The sequence below is a fragment of the Varroa jacobsoni genome, unplaced genomic scaffold (assembly GCF_002532875.2).
Source record: "Varroa jacobsoni isolate VJ856 unplaced genomic scaffold, vjacob_1.0 scaffold_1263, whole genome shotgun sequence".
Taxonomy (NCBI): domain Eukaryota; kingdom Metazoa; phylum Arthropoda; class Arachnida; order Mesostigmata; family Varroidae; genus Varroa; species Varroa jacobsoni.
In genome coordinates this window covers 355,891-379,518 of record NW_019214165.1, presented here as the reverse complement: position 1 = coordinate 379,518, position 23,628 = coordinate 355,891, and the positions used below count along the sequence as shown (strand labels likewise).

The 23,628-nt window shown below is 40.7% G+C and overlaps 1 protein-coding gene and 1 long non-coding RNA gene across 6 annotated transcripts in view; one reads left to right on the top strand and one right to left on the bottom strand.

Annotated features, from left to right (window-relative positions):
- LOC111268164 (uncharacterized) overlaps positions 1 to 23,628 on the bottom strand; it is a 46,598-nt gene that overhangs the window by 14,960 nt on the left and 8,010 nt on the right. For 3 of the 4 annotated variants that reach the window (XR_002685038.2, XR_015314104.1, XR_002685046.2), the window contains exon 2: positions 4,556 to 4,824. The exons of the other annotated variant lie outside the window; for it this stretch is intronic. This is a non-coding gene — a long non-coding RNA (uncharacterized LOC111268164). The remainder of the gene's footprint in view (positions 1 to 4,555; positions 4,825 to 23,628) is intronic. 4 annotated transcript variants of the gene reach the window in all.
- LOC111268160 (uncharacterized) lies at positions 9,791 to 23,317 on the top strand. 2 transcript variants are annotated; one of them, XM_022846944.2, is made up of 2 exons: positions 9,791 to 9,993; positions 18,691 to 23,317. In XM_022846944.2, the coding sequence occupies exon 2, from the start codon at positions 18,861 to 18,863 to the stop codon at positions 19,920 to 19,922; it is 1,062 nt and encodes a 353-aa protein (XP_022702679.1). In that variant the 5' UTR covers positions 9,791 to 9,993; positions 18,691 to 18,860; the 3' UTR covers positions 19,923 to 23,317. The 2 variants fall into 2 exon arrangements, with proteins under 2 accessions (XP_022702679.1, XP_022702678.1); XM_022846943.2 differs by having other exon boundaries at positions 9,791 to 10,246.

Sequence of the window (23,628 nt, the reverse complement as noted above, 5' to 3'; positions counted from 1 at the left end):
TATTTTGTTTTACGTACGACCGAAAGTCACCAGGACAGGGCCTACCTTATGTGGGCCGAATGAGGAGGGGCTTAGCCCCAACGGTTGGTTCCGCTGAGCCACTGCCCACAAACTCTTAATTCCAATTAATTTTCAATTTCAAAATTGAGCCGGGTCGTCACTGCCTAAAGCCTCAGTAAATTCATTAGCAGCTGTCGAAGTTTAAACAAAAAGTAGACTGATTTTAACGAAATATTTTTCCAGAAAAAATCAAAGCTGAATTGCCATAGAAGACGAAAACCAACTTTGACTGTGACTTACTGGAAAAAAAGTTGCTATTAGCATCAAGTAGAAAAAAACAGGTAATATAATTTTAAGTTAATATGATTCCGAATATCCATAGATCAGATACAGTCTAGTTAGGACTTTAGTTCTATGGATCACAAAAAACATAGCATTGACTTATCAGTTTGATGTTTTGTCACCTTGGAAATCACCTTGTGACTTCCAACCTGAGCTAGGAATGATGCGTTCGAGGATTTAAGTGAAGAGTTCGAAGAAAGTAATACATTTATTATCTGCAACTGTTTTGAATGGAAATGTAGTCGTCCTTCACATTTCTAGGCGTACGTTCTGTTGTATCACTTACGTACCATCAACAAAAACCATCACTGAAATATCCTTTTATAGTCCTTTGCTAATGTTGTACACGCGGTGTGTAACGCCCGGTGAAAATACAACGTTTCGTTTTATTCCGCTCCGAACTGTATTTAAAGTATTTGGATTTTTCCCTGAAAGATGGCCGACTTGTACGCGATCGCTAAGTGCAATATATCCGCCGCTTTTACGAAGTCCACGAAAACGCCTTTAGGTAAGTTTCTCGGAGTAAGCAAATGCAATTTACTATCACAGCCTGTGTATTTGTCGAATCCATTTTCAATCTATGGTATTATTTAGCTATAATCAAGTATGCGTTTGCCCACAATAGCAAAATCGTGGTATCGGATATGAGTCTGTTGGGAAAAATAATAACAATACTGATCTTATAATACTAGGACCTATTTAGTAGAAATTGAAAAAACCCAATACGTATGCATCACAGCAGATACGACAATTATTTTGATCAAACTACTTTATCATGACATGCTTGCCTGTATAAACCGTGGAGACTGTCGTCGTTAGCAAGTTTTTTTTCGGTCACTTGATAAATTATAGCGCACCGAAAGTGCATCATACCCTGATTTCTACGTTTAAAGCAAGCTGCCTTCGACTTCTGTGTGGTCATCACAAAAGCTCCACCGCCCCGGCTTCACGAAGCGTTCAGTGGCAAAAATTCTCCGACCGTTGACTGACCTGTGGCATTCATCCTACCCTAAAAACACGTTATACATTTGCATTAGTCGATACAAATATACCAACAGTTCTGCTTTGAGTCTGGGATAGCGCTGGGAACCAGTCATGTGTCTAATGGAACGCCTGACGGCGATACCGGACGTAAGACTCGAAACGGAAGGATCGTGCCGCTTGATGTGATTCTTGGACGCGTAACCGTGTGATCGATCACTTTTTTGCTATGGACAAATTGGGATGAAGTACAGGGCTACCTTGTGATGAGTGAATGTTCTTTTGTCACGTCTTAATGCAAATAGTAGTAGTGAAAACTCAAGACCCTTTGCGTATCTCACTTGCGAACGTGTCTAGCGGCATATGGAAAAATAATTCGCAAACTCAATTCGTGATGATATCTATGAAACCGCTAACACGGCTTGATAGCAACTTTCGGACGAAAGGTTATCACGAGATACTTTCCAGAGCTCACAGACACATCGTTTAGTCTGATATAATTCCCGTATACGGAGCACATAAACCAAGAGTTGTTTAATGACCAACAATTAAGCCTGCAGAACTCCCAAAGGCCGATCTTTATAGCCGAAGCAGCTACGGATGCTGAGTTGTTGTAGACATATTTTATAAAATAGGCCTATGGCCTGATTTAGTTATTCGGGTACGAATAATTCTTTCCAAAGCCTAATTCGAACCTGACCTGCAGGAATGGTAAGTGGCGACATGACCACTATGAAATCTTGCAGTTTACCTACGAAAACATGTACTTTGTTCACATACTTACACACGTTGGCCCATAGAGGATATTTGCTGATGGAAAAGCACAATAAACAAATACGAATTGTAACACGAAACTATTATTAATTGATACCCCGCTACCGAATGAGGTTTCGTATATTAGGCCGGGTATCTAGAATGACAATGGTTTGTAAAGTGTTCTGGGATGAAGGTTTGAGACGTCATCATCTATTTCTGACCTGCGTTTGTAAACTAAAAGATCACCCGAATTGCTTTCTCGAAAAGTAATCATACATCTATGAAAAACGTGCCTGACCATCATTCAAGTGAAATCGTTCGTGCCTCAATCAAAATCAGATATTTCAGACCAACCGAACAAGCAGCTCAAGACACCCCTATTTTACTGAATGAAATGCTCCTAAGAACTAATCGACGGACATCGAATGTGTATTGTATTTTGTAATATCATGAATATTAGAGGGCGGCTCTAGAGTCCTCTGCGTACCGATTCTCTGAATTCGTCCAGCATATATCGGTAACTCTGCTTCAATAACGGACGCTCCGGTCCGTCTGAGCTATAAGCACTTAACTCTATGTTTAGACATATAGTGCCCTAATTTGGTTATAATACACATAATACTAAATTACACGAAAATCGGAAATAACCACCTCTGGATTTTTCACGCTTTAGACGGCATTTTGAAGATATTGGACAATGTTAAATCAAAAAAGAGTTCGTGAACGCGAGGGATCTGAGCTGTTTAATAGAAAGGCTTCACGGCCAAGCAGATTCTGGCAATAAATACGTCAATCTGACACAAAGTATTACGCACAGCTACGCCTTATAATGGGCTTTGCTATAGTAGGCGTCCAAGGCGATGTGGGGGTGTCAACCTTAAATAACCTACCGAGTACCAGAAGAAAATAAACAGCGACGTTGAACAACCTGTTGTTTTCTTTACCGTAAGCAATATTCTATCATATAAGGATATATATATATGTGTGTGTGTGTGTGTGTGTGTGTGTGTGTGTGTGTGTGTGTAGTTCCGTTCCAACTTTGCAGACTTTGTTGTAGATTTCGCCAACTTTGCAATTAATTGATATTATCTCTTGATGCTTTCAAAAATTATGGTAAAAATAGCCTATTCAACGAACACAGAATACTTTTAAAAAGTCATCGGTAAACATTTTTTGCGTGGTAGTAATTAACGATAGTGTTGAGAACAATGATCGGTTTGGATTTGCCTAGATATTCTCTAGAGCGGGGACGGTTACTAGGTCCCAATATTTACATTAGTATTGGCGTTGATAAATCTACTCAACTTTTTTGCTAAGGATGAATGCAAGATCAAAGAGAATTTTATGCTCGTCATGGACGCACTGAAGATCGAGCACCTTCAAAATAGATCAAACTTCTACGATTGTATAGGAATGTTTCAAGCAAATAATGTCTTAGGGGGCCTTAGCTGAATTAGGCTGAATTTAGCTAGGTTTCACCCGCAATGAGTGTCTTACAGTATCCGCTACCGGTTCGTCGAAACGAATCATTTTTATAGTTTATCTATTACACGTATCTTTTGGGTTAATTCGACTGGAAGAAAATCGTAGGGAATAATCGGTGGGAATGATCGATAAAGGACCGGTCAGAGCCAGCGACACTGTCGGTGCTGATCGTTTTCGAAAGCATGCAGTGGCTACCATATGTTATAGCAGTTTTGCCGCTTCAACCGCTCAGTGTGCTGAACCGTCACAGGGTGAGGCATACTGAACGGTCGCGGACGATGTAGCAACGAGAAGTCTCGCTGTTGGACTGAAGTCGATCGCAGACGAACTGTGTACGTTACATTCGCTAAGTCAAATGTAAACAATCATCAGTTCAAAGCTAGATTAATAGTAGAGCATCCACTACAGCCTGTGTTACCCACTGTCATTTCTCATTCATAATCCTAAACGTAGTTATCTTACCAACTGCAATAACGTTTACATTTACATTAGGCAATATAACTAAGGCCTATCAAGAAGATTGCTACTGTCACCTATTAACGTAACATCAAGGCGTGCCTAAATGCACGGACTGCTATTCGTAGCGTGCGTGTATTTAGGTAGCGCACCAGTTTGTCGCAGTGGTAATAATTAACAATTAATTTCATAAGTTAATACTTTGACTTTTGCTTTAAGTATTAACTATTCACTTATGAGCATCTTTTACATCGCTTAGTTTAACTTACAACAAAACCTTTGCCCGTTTTTTTTTTCGAATAGTCCGAAAACTTAAAAAGCAAAGGGTGGAAGCTCGGTGCCGACGATCGTTCATTATTGAAGTTAAGTTAGTTAGCTCGAACGGTGTGAAAATTCGCCTAGAGCAAGGCCGTCAAGCGGAATAGAATTCACATCTGTCCTCTCTGATCTTTCCTACAATACAACAAACGGGAGATCCATTTGCTAAAAACGAACAGGTTCATGTTGAGCTGTCCAACTGGTTTAACTAGCATACCTTCATTACGACGTTTTCTTCTATCTTCAGATAACAGTCGTGTAGTCTCGATCATAGTTGCGAGTCGAATTTAACAAACGGCTGGAAAATCCTCATGGAATCAGCTGAACAGCAGTCATACGTGTTCTGCTAGTTTAAAGAAGACGCCATGGGCAGGCACATTAGGGCCTGGCGTTTCGAACTTCAACATCATACGAATACTTGAATCGTCTTCAGTTCTCCGCGCGTTCCGATCGTAGCCATCGTTTCACAACGCACGGCTAATGATCCTGTGGAATTGCTTATAAATGTTAAACGCCTTAGCCTGCATGGCGCTAACACACACACACACACACACACACACATAACTCTTATATAATATTTTGGCCTCTCTACTTGTCTTTCGCTATATTTTTTATTGCCAGCTACACACGACCCTGTCAAACAACAAAAAAAGGGGTGGAATTACGCAAATGCTCAGACCCACTTCTGTTGACGTAGTTAATAAAAGTAGCATTTTTATAATAGCACTTTTAATATTAAAACTAATTTAGCTGCTGCACTTGATTTTCCTTTTTACATGGTTACATTATTACATGGTGCGCTACGCCTGATCGGCACTGACCCAATCACTGCTCGTCTATTGCCACCCATAGACTAAACTGCTGTTGTTTTCCTTTAAATAAAAGATGCTTTTGTTCTTATAAATAAGAAGTAGATTGATTTAATATAAATGTTCCTAATCAATCACACTAGCCACGAAGGGATATTAGTTCATTTGCTTTAAAACGCGAGTGTGCCTGTGCAGGCCTTCACTAACTAGTCGAAACCAGAAGACGCCAAAATCGAATTTCCGTTGAGTCTAATAGTCCAGATTGTGAACTAATGAGAGCATCTCACCCACATAGACACTATAATAACATGCATTACATTGGTCAGAAATCAGATCAGAGACACATCAGCTACCGTACCACAACGAAATCCCCTAAAGTTGTACACAAACTGCCGCAACTAAGATCCTTTCTGTTATATTGCATTTTCTAAAAGGGCTTATTACCTCACGCTCAAGCCATATTCCCTCATTTCCCTAATAGGATTTGAAACCCATCTCCAATGGCCATCTGTTTACGCATGTCTGTCCAGTAATGTCACTCGTGCGTTGGAGACGATATTGAGAGTATCTGTGCCACTGCACAGCATCTCGAACATTGCGATTCGTTCTCCAGCCGAATGAATCAGCCCGCGTACAAAACACTCCGTTGCCGTCATCGGTACTGGCTATCAAAGCTTAGATGTGTCAGATATACTGATTTAACCTTTAATCAAGATTTAATCTTTTTCAACCAAAATAGAAGAAGTCATCGTTGAGTTACTTCGAAGCTAAATTTACTAATGAGGCGAAAACAGCTCCCGATGGTCCGCTCCCGAGGTCATACAAAAGCTCATTGGCAAGAGATGTTTCTTAAAAAAAAAAAAGTATCAAATAAAAAAAATCTATTTAAGCGGCCTCGTTGCTAAAAAGCACGTGGTGGTCTGTTTAGGGGTTGGGTTACAAAAGAATGGTTCTTCGTAGTGCATTGAAAATGGTGCTAAGCGACCAAAGCTAAATGTGCTAAAGCGAAGAAGATATATAAATAACAATTATATACAGTCGAAAATTGGAATCCTGTTTTCTAGCTTGAAGATTTGAACGTAGCGATGTCTTCAGCATAGCTCTGCGCGCCACAATGAAGTGCTTGACCGACGCGCATTATCTGACAACTTTATGTTTGGAGGATAACCAAGAGGCGTATACTCTATACGAAGTGAGGCAAGACCTGGGTCTGGTCATACAAACTGTGCAACACTGGATAAAAGTCCGAAGTCAATCCGCGGATCAGTCAACCGTGGATAGATCGTCCATAGGAGCTGAGCAAATTATCATCGAAAGGCCAATGACTTGTAGCAGAGACTGCGAGAGAGAATCGTCTCGCTTTGCCTAAAGCAAACTGAAGTCAAGCGCCTTTTCGAAGGTGAGGTAGATCCGATTTTTAAAGACAGCACCATTTGTTAAATGTGTAATACATTCAGAGACCATGCGTATAGCAACTGAATTACAGGATCGAATTATCTCTAGCAACTGTGTGAAACTTAAATAATAAGTAGTTAACTTTCATGTAGGCCTTCCCCTACGGCTCCTTTAAATGACCAATTCACCTTGTAGTGTTAATCGAGTGTAACGGACGAATTTTTATAGAAGCATGAATGAATACATGCTTCATCGCACGCACAGTAACGTAAGATAGATAAGCGTGTTAAGATGAGGTCACTTAATTGGCACAACAACGTAATCACGACCGGCATCATCCCGCAGGTAAAATCCAACCGTTTCATCGTTCATAACAAGCGTTTCCTATATTATTTACCAGAAATGGTCCGTTGTGAAGTATCCAATTTGCAATAACGATAAACGTTACTGTCCAAAAGCTGGACCGGTGAGTCCTTTGCCAGAAGCGCAATTTCTGCCGTTGTCCGCTTTGTCATAGCAAAAAACCATTCACCCTATGTAAGCATCACGCACACATCTGACCCAGTCGACACGTGCCGTAATAATAAGCGTATATATATATAGCTGGACCAACGACTGAAGCTAACGTATCAGTTCATTTATTTCCTTATTTTGAGATAATTGCACCCAGCTCGGCCATGTTATTGTACTAAAAATAGCATTTATATTTCATCCATGTGAAAATAATGACCAAAAAGGCGAGTATCTGCTGCAGCAACAGAAGCAGCAGTGGGCTTCCTATCGTTCGAACATTAATTATAATACTCTTGAAACGCGTGGTGTCACCGAATTTGTATGACTGCCGTAATACTTACGTTAAAGGTGTGCGTATGGTTAGGGGACCTTGGAATATAGCCCAATTAAAACAACCAAACATTTTTCATTATTCTATTTTGGATTTGGCCAAAATATAAAATCAGTTATCAACTATCAATAGAAAGCAGTTTAAGATAGCATAAAAACAAAACGTACGTTGTGTTTATGGCGGCCCGTAGTGTGTTCAACTGAGCTATTGCTCGATGGTTCGTAGACCTACGTAGATAAACGATATATTTTAATTAAACTTTTTGCTCATTTCTACGATACAACAAATGACCTCCTTTGTCTGGGTAAATTCCGGTTATCTTCTGCAACTTATCGACCTACTGCTCCCCGCTCGAATGCCTTGAAAGCGTTGTACTTACAAGCGACTTTTACGGACGGACACCGCATAAGAAATTTTTCCTAAACCTTCAATCCGTCTCCTTAGACGTGAAGTCCTTTCGGCTCTTCCTGCTGGGAAGGTTTCACTGCTTCAATATAGGTCCTTTTTAAATCTTATTTGGCATGAATAAGAACGACGATGATTCTTGACTATTTCAGTAAACAAGTAATAAACTCGAACAAACCCGGCTCGATGAGTGCTTTAGCAACAATGCGTCACTGTTAGTTGCTATTTAATCGTATATACTTGCATGTCGCGGGCTTAAAGCATGACGTGAGTATAAGAACGACGCAAAAAACACGAAATTTCGCGCCTTTCGTTTTACATTCAATTTCAAAACAGGTGGCCAAATACTGTCTGTTATGCTGGTCTGGCAAAACACCTATTTTTCCCAGTCCACCATTTTCCCTGAGTGCATAGCTGAGGACTAAACTATTGTTACTACTTCAGATACTGTTTATATAAAATACTGCGATGTTTGTTCCCTCGGTCATTTTGCGCTGAACACTAGTTACTAATGTTAAATGTTCCTCATAAACATGTCAGCTTGTCCTCATTATTTCTATATACATTAGATTAGAAAAATCAGTCTGCGTCTGTTGCCCCCAATCGTTTCCTTGTTTTAAGCTGATTCTTTGCGGGTCGTTCGCGCAGGTCATCCTAGACAAAAGTGCGCGTCAAATGTAACCGACATATTCGCTCGGTGGAATTGCTTTTTCCATAGAGCATAATGGTGACCTCGATACCCGATTTGTTGGCAATATGCTTGATAACCGCTGCGAACGGGCTATACAGGAACCTGTTTGGTCTTCTACAAAATGCCCAACTTATTTTTCACTTTTTATGATTCGGTGGTAAATCAATTGCGATTGTAGCTAAATAGCCCGGGATGAATTCTATACGTAATGTCGAAAGGTAGAAATGGGGCCCACCAAAAAGCCGTTATGTGCTTGTCAAAGGAAACCTTTTGTAGAGGAAAACGAGGTGCAACATGATGAGGTTACTCAAGCAAGTCAATAGGTTGACTAAATTAGGAAGACAGAATTATTGCGACGGGACAGCTGTAACGAGATAACGGAATTAATGCTGCAGGATCTTAGATGAATCGGAACCGTGAAGATCTGCTATCTAGCTATACTTTACGCTAGACTGGATGCAATGGGAATTCATTAGTTCCTATTAGGATAGCCTAATGAAATGAACTATTAAATGGCACCGGGTTAAAGAGAAAGGCAATGGGTATGTGTACAACAAAGGTAGTGACACTGCCATTTTACACAAGAACGCCTTAACAACTTAACTTTTCCGGTAGATAAAGCACAATTATCAAGTATTCCTTGATAATGTTTTATATAAACGAGCACGACCAATGTTTGCTAACGAAAGCACGGTAAGACACACCACAGTCTGTTGCAAATCTGGCCAGAAGTTTACGTGTGATCGACAATTGTGTCTAGTTTACGTTGCTCGCTGAGACTATGACACCACAAGTATACGTATCTCAAGCTGCTACATATAACAATCTTTATACACCCATACTGTGAGCGACTGGAAATATTGTGATTTCCTATAGGTTGGTATGGTTCGTTTGTTACCGAATGTACGTGTGGCAATTTTGTAAACTATGACAAACCCCCAGATATCCATGGGACATTTCGCTATGCTTTGTTGCCCTGTAGATTAAATAAATGCAACAACGGAACAATAACGTATCCCACACGTTCTATGTAAAAAGCGTTCCGTTCTTTCGATGAGAATGAGTTCAACGAATAGCACATGCGCGTGATGACCGAGTTTTCACAATAATAATTTCACATAATTGAGCGCTATTGTATCTAGATGGCTTCAAGTGAAGGCATAGCACCGAATTGTCGTAGTTTCTGCCGCCATAGTCAGAGTTAACAGAAATGCATATAAGCAAGGGCGTTAAAATGACCCTTTCCTTAGGGCGGGCTCATCAAATTCGATGTGCGTGCATCTATCCCTTCAGCTTTTGGCACAAAAACTTAACCCACTTCACATAATGAACAGATCTGACAGGAGCTTTCAACCGAAGCAAATTCGTTTCAAACTGCAAAGTGTATGATGGTGCTACGTCGACCAGCACCAAGTTTTCCTGCCTAAATGAAGACGTTTTCGTACGTTCACATAGAGGTCGGGACAGGCGGAATATACGTGCATTTTGAACGGCCGTACACAAACGTGAAGGTAGCATTGCGGACATTGGTAACGTCTTCAACTAACGTTTACTATTGGATTGTCGCAGTTTAAATTAAGCGCTGTCACTCCGCGACCTGCTCGCGTTATGCATATGACTTGTGCTGTTTGTACAACGGGACATATTACCTACATCATCATGACCATTATCTTCAACAGAATGTTTCATCGCGTGAGGGCTGCTTGCTATAATAGGAGCAAAGTAACAACAATTCTATAGAAATTTAAACGTACAGGAATTTCGGTGAGCTTTTTCCTTAAAAATTTAGATTTGACCAGGTGTACGTGCGTAAAGGGAAAGAAACTATTAGTTGATGCAAATGAAATCGTATATCTGATTTTTTCATTTTGTCATCAAGTTGAAATTATGCTGACATCTATGCTATATTTATAGTAGTTCTCACTGTTGAACTAGTACGAAACGTGCCATCAGGGCCCCATTCAACGTTACGGTTGCACGCCAAGCCTCTATCGTCGATCTTTGACAAGTTGTAACGTCCAAAAGCGTATTGAGTTCCTAATCCTACCCCTTCAAACAACCACGCAACCTTGATTCACTTTTGTTCGGTTCCAACATAGCCTTCATACGGCTAAACTGGTTATCGTCTGTCAAAAGTCATATTCTTTTTATTACAGGCTCCGCCACAATATTGGACCAGGGGCAAGAAGAGCACACATTTGGTCATACCGCGCGTACTTTTGCCTAATGACGCGTATTCAGAGTAGAATCGATTACGTGAAGACGCCAGTCACTTACTCGATGTCTAAAGATAACTTTACATCATCAACCTGATTATATTACGAAAGTATTAGCTAGTTTTCTATCAATGGGGCAAATTTTTCTATAATTTGTTTACACCGACATGTCGCTTTTCGTGTCTAGGTAGGAACATACGTTGGCCGAATCATATTAAACTGAATAGGAAACGCGGTAGCGTTCGCTTTGTCCAATCGTAACTAACAATATCGAATCAGTATCAACTACGTGTGCAGGAGGAGTATTCACTTAGCATCAGGAATTGTCACCCTTGATGAACTTCCATGTGTACGGCAGTATTCTGCTTGGTGCTACAGACACAATTGATCGAGTTTGTGGCGAATCAATATCTTTTCAGATCATATAGGATGTATTTTGATACAGCACGTTAAGGAAATAGGACCATTAAATTCGAATAGCGCTAACCGGCCACAGCCATTGCGGGTTCGGCTCTTTCGTTCCACCCTCGATTGTACAGAGAAGCTCAACAAACTGTCGATAATTAATCATTTTCGACATATCTATTCGAGTGGACGTAGTTCAGCCTTCAGACACAACAACCATGGCCTATATTTTATATAGTCAAACTACGAAGAAAAAAGCTTCTTTTCTTTTTCGCCCAAAACCTTATAAATTTTAATGCATGGAAAATTGATCAACAGCCATAATTCTATATTTCATTAAATTGGTCTACTCCTTGGCTACTGTTTTTAATAGAAAGCGAATATTCCCACATTTTAAAGTGTATCTGGGTCAAAATTGGAAAAAAAAAAAAAAAGAAGAAAAAAACACTTTTCTTCTTGACAGCAAAGAACAGAGTCAATTAATCTGGCTAGTTTTTATTTATTCATATAGATTATGTGCAATCTTCGATCTTCAGAAGAATACAACTTGTCATATTTGCAGATTTCAAGTAGACCTTATTTAGCCCGAGCGATAGTAAAATCTGGTTCTGTTGTTCTGAAACAGTCGCTGAATACGTATAAAACTCGGATTGAGGAAAACTTTACTGCGATTTTTGGTTCTACACATTGAGAATCCATACAAATGGGTTTGTTGCTATTGCTTACACTAGCAAAGTGATAAACTGTCAATTCAATAGCGACAGTGGTGATGATACAGGAATTTTAATTGTGAGTAGCATTGTTCATTATAGGCAGTAGCCCCGTGATCGTCGACCGGACACCGGACCCGATCCGGTGTCCACCGGACAATAGCTGGTCGACTCGTTCATCCTACTTGTTTCTGACATCTTCCTTTCTCACGGTCGACTTTCCGATTCGGGGTGTTTTTCGTAGGCTTATATAAGTAGGATTATATAAGGAGGATGGCGAAAAGTATTCAGTCGCTTGCAGGAGTTATTTAAGAACTTGAGTTAATCAAAGTAAGTATAACAGTCTCGAGTGTTAGATTCTAGATTGTCTGTAATGCGTCAGGGACCAGTTATAGTATCAGTATGGGACTGATGTCAGCTTTGCTTTCCCCAATCGAAAGAACTATATCTTCGCCAACACTACTTTTTACAGCTTTACTTAAATGAACGCTACCGACCGACGATTGAGGCGATGATAACGCCTAGATTCAATGTCAGCCTACTCGCAGGCGTGTATTTATTCATATATAGTTTAATACTGAACTGTGAGGATAGTTCAGTCGCTGACAGCATAATAACATATATCAATATTTCCGTCATAAAACATAGTTAAGTTAAAAAAGGGATTACTGTTGGGTGCGAGCGTCAGTGTAACTAATGAATAAGGCATGTATCAATGTTGTCATATTTAAGGTTTCCCAAATAAACCCATTACAACAATGTAGTGACATACACAGATCGTTCAGATTTTACAGAAGACACTTTTTAGCGACTTATGATTCCCTCTGGTACAGTCTCACATATGAGGTGTCTGCCTGTCCGTCTTTCTGTAGCCTCAGTTTTTCTATAAACTTGTAAGACAAAACAAAAAAAAAATTCAGGGTGTAAGTCTCCGGCATGACTCGCAACGCATCTGTCAGTGATCCATACTCATTCTGGCTTCCAAACTCTCGACGTCACTCGATTTTTCTTCAATAGAAAAGTGTTTCCGGTAGCATCTTTCCGATCTAAACACTTTCTTTTTGAATAAATGACTAATTCTAGAAAAAAATAACTATCTCAGTCCTTGAAGAGGTTAAAAATGCCGCATTCTGTAGAATGACGATCGAAAAAATTGTCAAACATTGGCCAGCAATAACAGAAATATATTTAAATGGCACGAATATGGCAATAGCCAGAAACGCAGCAAGGTTTTTTTTGCCTTCAAGCTGACAGTTAAATTGGATAAAATACGTCCTTTTTACATCAAGCTAACAGAAATTGTATTGAGAACTTGAGAACCAGTATTATATCTTCACTACTTGATATCTAGCAAGCGCGCAGACAACCCATCAGAACGGTTATGCACTGATGTGCACTGACCCATTTTTAAAGTTCGCGCGAAATTAAAAAGGTCTCCTATGAATCCGGAACGGCACTTGAGCTGATATAGTATGGATTTTATTATCATCTTATCCACATTTAGTCGGCATTGTTTGTTGACTATAAAGTATCTTGTCATGTCGCTGCCAAATAAACGATGTTACGTACAGGCTTGTAGTCCAAGAACTATGTTTAATAGCAATTGTCCAGGCTCGTTGATTGGCTTTCTCCATCTTTGGGAATCGCTTTAGAATCGTGCTTGTCGTAACAGGCTGATTACGAGGGGCTTAAAATCAAAAACTAAATCCAATTCGATGCACCGATATAATATTTAAAGCCAAGCAAATATTCTGATGTTATATGCCAGTATGATATCCGAATGTATGAACATTTTCTTTGATGTATGAGCACTTTTTTCACCACCTTGTTTATCCCTGCGTTCGTGTTTTGTATGTGCTATCAGATGGATCTGCCTGTCTGAGAAGTGATACGGTAGTCGTCGTCGGAATGACGACGCAGGTCAATGGTACATTCGCCTGTCGATCGGCCTCTGGCAGTTTCCCTAGAGGAAAGTGTTCATCCATCGATATTCAGTTGCAGTGTCATATCCATCTGGTTACACCCCAGCGGCGACCAGATGGCATCGAGGGTGATGTCCAATGGAGCACGCTGCCAATAAAGAGCCGAATCATTAAAAATATTCGCACAGATTTGGATCGACGCACGGAACGACAACCTACTTTGGGGCAACAGTTTAGATAGAGGCTGAAACAACACGGAATGTTGAAGGCGTTCCGCTAAACTCATTCTATCGATTCAATGGCAAACGTAAAAAAAGAACGTGTTGAACGCGCTGTTTCGTCACGGCAGGCTGATAAAGCAGCATAAGATGGCGTCGTAGATAAGACCTTCCTTCAATCAATCACGGTCGCGTCAAGAACACACTTAGTTGTCTGAAGCAAAGTGTGTCCCGTACCTGGAAGACTCGAATTACAAACGCAGATCTATTCGCTATCAGCATTTCCGTGCAGTCCAGATTGATTCCACTTGTTCATTAGTTAAAAATATTTACACAAAGCGTGCGAAGCTTCAGATAGACTCGCTTGGATTATATTGACGCCTGCTATCATCAGTCATCGCATCTTTATTTCTGCTTTAAAACCGTGCCCCTACGTACGGAAACGTACATTTTAAACGTTTACAATCACTGAGAACTGTTCAACGTGACGCATTATGAGATCTATAGTATTAGTTAATTTTGCCGCCATAAATGTCCGGAGTTTGCTGGAGCGCGTAACAGCTCCTATCTTGCTCAGAGTGTCCATATCGTAAGTATACCTAATATGGCTTGTTTTAATATAAACAGCTGTATATTGTACTTGGACAAACTCCATCTGCCATCTGAGCTTTACTAAAGTGCTCCGTTCGGCCTTTTGCTCGCCTTTCGACGTCCATTTTTGATGGCCACGGCCACACGCTAGCTTACAGGGGGCTGCGAAGCTAGTTTCCTTTGAATCATACGCGTTCTACTATTACTAGAACTAGCATCGTGCCCATCATGATGACCCGAACACTCGCGTCTACGTTTGTATAACTGTTTGTTTTTGAAAATGTAACTATTACATCATAGCGCTACACAAACAGCGAAGGCCTATTCAAGAAAAGAGAAAGCTACTAGATCAACACTATGAATCGTAATGTTAAATGAGGCAAATCGGTGCTGTTAAACATGACCAATTTCTCACTCTGGGTAGTATGTTTCACGACCCATTTATTTCATACAAAATACTACGCTTGTGCGAAATATACCAATTCAATGATAATAGTGTTTGATTATTCTATTTTAACTCGTGCGGCAGGGACGTATGTTGCGAAAGCGAAAGTTGCGTAGTTCAAAACGTTAACGTTGGAAAAGCCTACCAGGCCACCTCCAGGCCTAGCCCAAAAACTGCCATAGGCTTTCGTAGATCTGCATGCAAGTTTGAATATCTGAAGTTTGCCCTGAGGACCTGCGGATGGCAAATGAGTCCTTAAAGTGAAGCTCATGCATGAGCCTTTTCAGGTTCTATCAAAAAACCTATTCTAGCATGCCATACGCACATACACATATCGGGCTGGTCAGTAAACCCATTGTAAAGACAGCCATAATATTGTTCCTTAGCAAATTTTCATTTCCATAGCTTGCATATGATTTAGCTATTCTAGACTGGACTTGAGTGACGAATAGGACAAGGCTATACCACTCACATGAAAGCCTGGAACTTTACTAAGGTAAGAATACTAACTTGTGAGGCAATGCAGGTTTAAATGGTCCGGGAAAAGGACGATTTTACACTTGCCCTAACAATCATGTAGTCGGCTTCACTTAGAAATTGCTTAGCATTACTGAATAATAATTACCTGGTGTTGTTAATTATAATTTAAGCATCGCTTGTGTGTCTAACTTCTAGCAATTTATGTTAAACATGAAGCAATTGACGTTTCGTATGATACTACCCCGTATAAAACAAATCAGTAATTGAGCACGGTCAATGAAGTTATTGTTTGACATTCAATTCTGTGCTATATGAAGCACAGTAATAACTATTGCCTCACGATAACTGGTGGCTCGTGGTAATCGTCGACTGCAAAGTAGACTATGGACTGCGTATTTAGTCTATCTATTAAATGATAATTTTTTCTAGATATCTCCTTTTAAAATCCTCTTCCTTTTAAAAAAAAAGAATAAAAAGAAGATTAACACCTAACAAATGTTCATCAAAACTCTTCCTCTGAAGTTCCTCAATGAATAACGCAAGCATATAGGCTAACTTTTTCGTGAATGGTTGAAAACTTTTTTTGAAAAGGCCAGAATTCTTTTTATGCATAATTAAGGCAGAAACCGTAGTTAGCGTCCATTCTGGATGTGTGCTTATTGCAAGCAAGCATTTCATACCCTTTACATAGAAAAAAAAAAGTTTTTCCGTTCGTGTCAGACTAATTGAGATAGGCCTGGATTGAGCGCATTGAAATAGTTACTTTAGGTGGCCCCTGTGTAAATAACTTAGCGTGCAGTTCAGAAAAAACAGGGTCCTTAGTTGGTAGTAGCAGAGTAGTATAAAAGTAATCAAATAAGAGAGTAGATAAAGGAAATTAAAAAATAATAATAATAACAACGATCTGGCGGAAATCTATTGTTACAGTAACGTACAACGGCTCCGCGTGTATAATCACTTTGAATGACCGAGGGGCAAAATCGCCTCCTCAAAGTTCAAGATCAGTCCAAAACTGTACACGTTCCTTCAGCGCTTCATATTCAGCCCGTACGTCAGATCTTTGACATATATAATTATCTCCAGTTTAATATAGATAATATCATCACACACAAGAAAGCAAATTCGAAACAGCGCGTATCTATGTGTGTACGCATGTGTATAATACACATTATAGTTTCCGCGTGACTGTTACCAGAATTAGGTCGGTAAGTAACGTGGGTTTGCTAGCCTTTTTGCGTGAAAATTCAATGACTCCACATGTGCATGTTCCACATGCACAGCAGAAAATAAAATAGTTATATCTGATCATATTGTAAATAACAGATTATATGTGCGTAAGCAGATTATACAATATAATGCGCGCATTGCACATTCCTAATTCGTTTGGTCTGTCTTGTCATATCCGTTTTTTCATGGATAGTAGAAACCACAGGAGATCTTTCTATAGGCTCATTGTCACAGTAGTAAGAAGGCTATTTAATTGTACGTAGATTAGTGTAGAGAGGCACATCTTTTCAACCAGTGAATAGTTATCGTTCGTTCCGGATATGGAACATTCGTTCCGGAAAGAGAACATTTGAGAGATAGCAACTGGTTGGATCATCGAGTGCTAGCTTTACGGGCCCATGCACTCATCTGCTGGGCACCCACGCTGCTGACAGTTCGCCCAGGTAGCATTAAGCGAGAACACGTCGCTTGCTTCTCCTGGATGCCCGTGTGCATTTGTCTTTCCTTTCTTTTTTTCTATTTGCTTTCTTTTGTTTGTACATCTGCTTCTTTTTTGCTATCGCCTTTCAGCAGCGAAGGATCTGAAGTCACTCGGCCGATACGAATTAGCCGAAAACAACTACACACGAATGGTACCCTATAAATATAGCTCAGGCGAACCTGATCAATGGCCAACAAACCAACGGTGCTCCTTTATTGCATGATACACCTGTTGATAGTAGCCACTATAGTTGCTACACTCTCGTAGAATCGCATAGGTTGCGGCCAGCCTCACTAAAACTCTTCTATGATAATAATTGATGTTCTCATCTAAACAATGCTTGGTTATGTTGATAGCATCATAGGCACCCTCTGTCGTCGAGATTTTTTTTCTCTAAATGCACAAAAACCGTGCGAGTACCATCACTTAGTCAGCAAGACAGTCAATCGTGATAGAGAAAGGCGGGACCTAAGTAGGTAAGTACGGTACGGAAATGCAAAAATAACTTTGTCAACTGTTACAGGGGGGGTCGCATCGAACGAACATGTAAAGCAGAATCAAAGAGATCTATAGAGTTTGCATAGTTCGCTTGAGAGTTACTGGAGCATCTTACCACAAACTAAATGATCCAATACTCAGTAGTTTCATGGGGGTTCTTACTGCTACACGCTGCTGGTATGCCACAGGCTGGTCCGGCAATCTATGCATAAGTCATCGCTGCAAAGCGTTTTTGCTTACGGACGAATTTTTGCCGGTCTACGCGGTCCCCAAGCAGTAGTCTAGGGTGAGCAGCGCTACTGGCATGAGCGATCAGGCCGCGTGCAAAAACAAAAATAGCTGCTTGAACTAATGTGTTGGGACTGACGAGCCAGCTGTCTCCTATAGCAACAAAAAGGTCTGATTCGAAACCGAGAAGAAACAAAGATTAGGTCGGCCATTTGGTTTGTGGATAGTCCTGATTCTTCAATACCTTGCTCCAGCCTACATACCCGCCTTTCTTATCACCTCGCCTGAGCCGTGCGTTGCCAGAGAAAATAGCGAGTATCATCGCTTGGCCGCCCACAAGGGTCGAGCAAGTAAAAATATAGATAGATTCGTCATGAGTGAACAAAATAAATAATGCTAGAACAACTGCGCCGCGAAAACCGCTATTGAAATGGTATATGTTCATCTCGAAAAAAGAAAAATCAAAAAAGTAAGTTGACTACTCATTCAGCTGGTTTAAATTTAAAAAAAAAACAGGTTTGTTCACGAAAGGCTTCGGTTGTGTACCGCTCACAAATTTGGCATAATCCAGCAATGTGCGTGGGTATTTTCGTAAATGATTCACCAGTTACTACTTAGTGCCTATTTGCAGTGCGGTGTTAACACAACGTAACCTCAAAACCATCGCCAAAAATTATTACAACAGGTTTTTCATTATGTTTCGGCTGGCAATGCTTTCTCTCTTCTGTTAGCTGCTAGCCCGCGACTAACTAACGTCGTTGTGTCCTTCTTCTGCTACTGTTTTCAGAGTCCAACTTCTGTCCTTCATATGGGCAACTGTGCGATCCCCTGCCAGCAGCCATTGCTTGGAAATCACCAAAAGAAAAAGAAGACTGGACTAAATTGATCAGCTCAACGACGCCCTCGGAAAAGTCAACGACGAACGGACGAGGAAGCTGAATACTGGCAAAGTACACGATGGGGCCTGTGACACCACTTTATGCGGAGACATTGATAACGGCTTCGGACTCGATCAGTCCCGAGCTTCCAGAAAATCTCTACGAATTAGCCGAATTCCGCTTTGGTTTCCGGTCAGCTCGCGCCGCCGTTAACATTGTGGCGATCGCGCTTTCCATAACGATATTGGCCTCTAGTCGATGGCTACATCGGCCAGCTAGCCCGCTGTTCATACTGATCTTGCATGTTCTATTCGTCAATACCCTAATTGCTTTTATTCACGTACTGTTTTACGCTGAGACGGTTGCTATCGATAAACCTGCGTTAAGGCAGTTTCATTGTGCGGCATTGCTGGCTCAATTTGTCACAGCAACGGCTTTTTTCGTAGCAGCGCTGAATCTTCTAACTGTTGGCATCATTCACGCGATTGAGTTATACCGTCCCGTCATCTGGATTCATACGACGATGCTATCAAAACATCGAGCGTTCGGTGTGATTATTCTCGAGTGGTTCGGGGCAGCATTATTGTTCGCGTACTTCTATTTGCCACGGCCGGATTTTACGAGCGCGGCCTGCCAGTCGCATCCGACAGACCTATTCGATATAGATGTGCTACTCATTGTTACAACTGTAGTCATGGCTCCATTTGGCCTTTCTTGGCTTCTTTACTGCGCATTAATCATTTCGCTGTGCTGCCAATCGTCACGATATACCGACGCGTCGCGTAATCACCTCTACACCTCCCTCTATGTACTAATAACATTCAGCATAGGCTTCTTGCCGGATTTAGTATTTGCAATACTGTTTTGTGAGCACTGCCCGCTATACGGCTCTCATTGGGACGGCTATTATTTGGCGATGGCCGCTGATATGGTAAGAGCAGCTTTGATGAGCACAAAGTTTCTCCTCGACCCCATAATCTGCATATGGCGAATATGGGAAGTGCGCTCAAGTCTACGAGAGATGCTTTCCTGTTGGGAAGGAAATGGTGTTGATGGAGCCAAAGACAGGGCGGAATCGCCTGAGGGGAACGGTCGCTCTATATCGACAGTGTCCACATCGATCATTGGTTTTTACGAGTAAGACCAGCTCTGACAACGTGTCATTATTGACAAGGTATTTACAAAAACGCTGTAATGCTGCTTTTCGTCCAAATAAAAGGTGCCTGTCTATTCCCTAACCAGAACATACATTGATTACACGCATGTGCATCCACAAGCGCAGTAGGTGTACGTACTGTCGCATCTGTACACATACACCACGACACCATGTGCATGTGCACATGTCTGGTCGACGGTCAGTAGATAGCTAGCATGAATTTGTACGTGCCTTTTTTTTCTGGACGAGAAAATCCTATTCAGAAGATAGAATATTGGCGACTTTTTTTGAAGATCGAATGGAACCCCGTTGCTTCACCAACAACATTGTACCTGATAAGTGAATTATAAAACTTCTTTTACAAGTCCAAAGGTGTAATTAGAAATTTTCGATGTCCTGTAATGAAATTTCTCTGTTAACGCGTTTGGCTGAACAATGTAAAGATTTAGCTAGTTACGGCGTGCTAAAATTAGAGGACCACCCAAAGATACTGCTACATACGTGTGCATGACGTACGAGTACGATGATATTTAGCCGTGGATATAATCAGTATGCCCCAAGGGACATGTTTCGAATATGGAAGAAAAATACTCTAGCACAATATTGCCACGATTTCCACAATAGCTGCATGATGAGATACGCACATAACTGGTTTCGGGGTGGCTTTAGGGGTTGCAGTTTATTCAGGCGCACCCAAATGGGGGATCCCCAATGAAATGGCTGAGTGCGGACAGACGCCTTTATAATTACCTAACCAAAAAGTTCTGATCAAGTTGAACAGTCTAACGATAATGGATCGATGCATGCTGAGAGCGATGGACAAACAACGCTTGCTATAGCTGAGTAATAAAGTCAGCAATGAACTCTGTTAAATAAATAAAATTGTGTCAGTCGTTACAAAACGAAAAAAATGTGTACAGGCCCCGTTTCTGACTCGAAGAAATAACGATTGACACGCTAAACGAGAAAATATATACATTGAAAAGCCGCTACCCGGTCCGAAATTATAGTCGCGTTGGCTTGGTATCATTATTGCCATTGCTGCTTGATTAATATTTCTGTTATCACGAAATATTACAGCTTCAGTAGAATTTCAGAAGCAACGAAGCTCAAATACTACATCATATGGCACTCATTCGGCGATCATGACCGTTAACGTACACTTCACTTGCTAATCATGAATCAGAGATATCAACAAATGTATTCTGTTGTCACCATCGATTTGGATCCTTACGACCGCTCCCTGTATGCCAGTGACATCTGAAGACAATGATACGGATGAACTGATGTTGGTAGCGGCGCTTATTGTCATCGAAGAGGCTTCTATTTGGAACGGTCCGAGCAAACCGAAAGAGGTGGTCCTCTCCATTGCAGTTCAATCATTGGCCTCTGTCGTCCGTAATCGCGGCGTAACTTATAACAGCGTACGGCCAGAGCGAAGCCGATATAGGACAAGTGTACGGAATCAATTGGTTCGCCAATAAAGACAAGTGGTAAATACCGTCGCACATGAACAGTCAGGCAAGCATATATGCGTATACAGACAGGTACATATGACCAAAAAAACCGAAGCATAAAAATTAAATACAACGATAGGAACACCATTTTAGCTACCATGGGCTATCGCGGTGTATTATAAAGCTGCACACAAGGGACAGGACCTCTAGTAGTAAGATTCTTTCGTTCTGGAGATCTTTACAAGTAGGTCCTTCACAGCTGTTAGCCTTGTTATTGTTCCAACCGAAATATAATTTTGTCCGCACCGCGGCCTAATTACAAATACTACCATAGCCACGTCAAAGCAGGTGGGCGAGGCGAGGAACGACCTCAATATAACGATGAAAAGAGGAACTGCGTCCTTTCCAATTGTTTGGGAGTGTGCTCTGCTTCGCTACGGACGCCTTTGAAGACTACAAATAATAATAATAGTAACTGTTAGTTAAAATTCTCCCAGTTTCAGATCGCCACGTGTCTGCGTGCATACTAAGTAAATACACGAATAGCGTGGATAAACACTGAGAAGAAACAAACCATAGATCCTCATTATTCCTCGGCACGATACCATAATCACAATAATGACCTTCAGTCATTTCACGGATGCTTGTTGACTGTGTCTCTATGTGTGCGTCTGTGTGTATGTATGCGTTACAAGGTAGTTACGGCGCATAGAGGCCCTCAGGCACCAGCATGACCGCAACAAGGCCACTAACGTCCTATGAAGTCGCGTAATGCTTCTCTGATGCTTAATTATCAACGCGAAGTAGTAGCGATAATTTCAAAGTAGCTTAACTGTCGGAAATGGAATAGACAATAGGGGGAGAATGTGTATCTGCTTTTATCAAAAGCAGACCTAAAACATTCAACTATTTCTTATACATTGAAGTAAACAGCAGCATATACATTAAGTTTTCATGTACAATAACGGCCGTTTGAACTTCAGCAAGTAAGTAAACGAGAAAAGACAGAACTTTTTTGAATAGAGTGACGTAGAAACGCTGTTTAGTACAGATCAAAGCTATTCAATAACTAAAGCTAACAATGATAAATCACCACTCTGTCCGGATGCGAAAAACATCAAGAGAAAAAAATAAATAAGAAACACGTGCCACGTGCGTGTCATTGCCTATGGAAGTAAAACACCTTTGAGAAGGGACGCTACATTTATACCGGTATCCGCAAGAGGGCACCCACTGCTTCCTCTCATCTCGATTTTTGATCCTTATAGTCTGGACATCGCAGAGACCATTACAGTTAATGACATTAAAATTTAATGAATCAAAGTGTGTCTAAAAGAAAATAGGGTTTATGCGAAATTTATAGGGCATATACAGTTCTATTGTTGGCGTTCTATTCTATACACGGTAAGCCTATATAATAGTGTGAAGTCCTACGGCACAATCGCTGTCCCAACAGAGCTACCCTAACTAACGCTACGGTTTTCATAACTAAATACAAGGTAGGTGAAGTTATAAAAGAGATTGCCTAAGTGGTTTTTGCTGACATTTACGTCCTGTTTATGTCGAATATGTTTTTTACATTCTCTGTAATACATGTGTAACAGTTATAGTAGTTGTATTCATTCTACCCTTTACAAATGGAGATAAGTTTTAATTACTGTTTACCAAATAATATCTACTCGCGAAATTTACCTTACTTCTATCACAATAGAGGTAGAATACAGAGCTTGCTATTTGTAAATGTGAAAAGTGCTTCATTTTGTTATATTAGTAATACAGTCGAGAAGCAAGAACCACCATCAGCCTGTAACCCTTCTGTGCTGTCAGGGAAAAGCAATGATGCATGTACTATATATATTTTAGTTACACCCATGGATCCATGAAGAGTCCGGCTGTCGTGAAGTCGACGATCGAGTACCATCAGCGGCTGAAAAATTGAAAGCGGCATTGGACGATAAAACGATTCAACAATAAATATAGCCACTGACAGCATACTGCCGTATCTTGGTGAAAAAAATGTATTGCTTTTCACACAAAAAAGAGAGACCTAAACCTCGTTACTTTGGCCATAGTCAGGGAGTTGTCTGATCAAAGAGAGAGAGAGAGAGAGAGAGAGAGAGAGAGAGAGAGACGAGATGTGATATTAACCATAGAGCCGAAATTCTGACAAATCGCTGCGTTTGAATAGTTCGGCGAATCAAGCATCTCCTAATTTCATATCGAACACACTTATA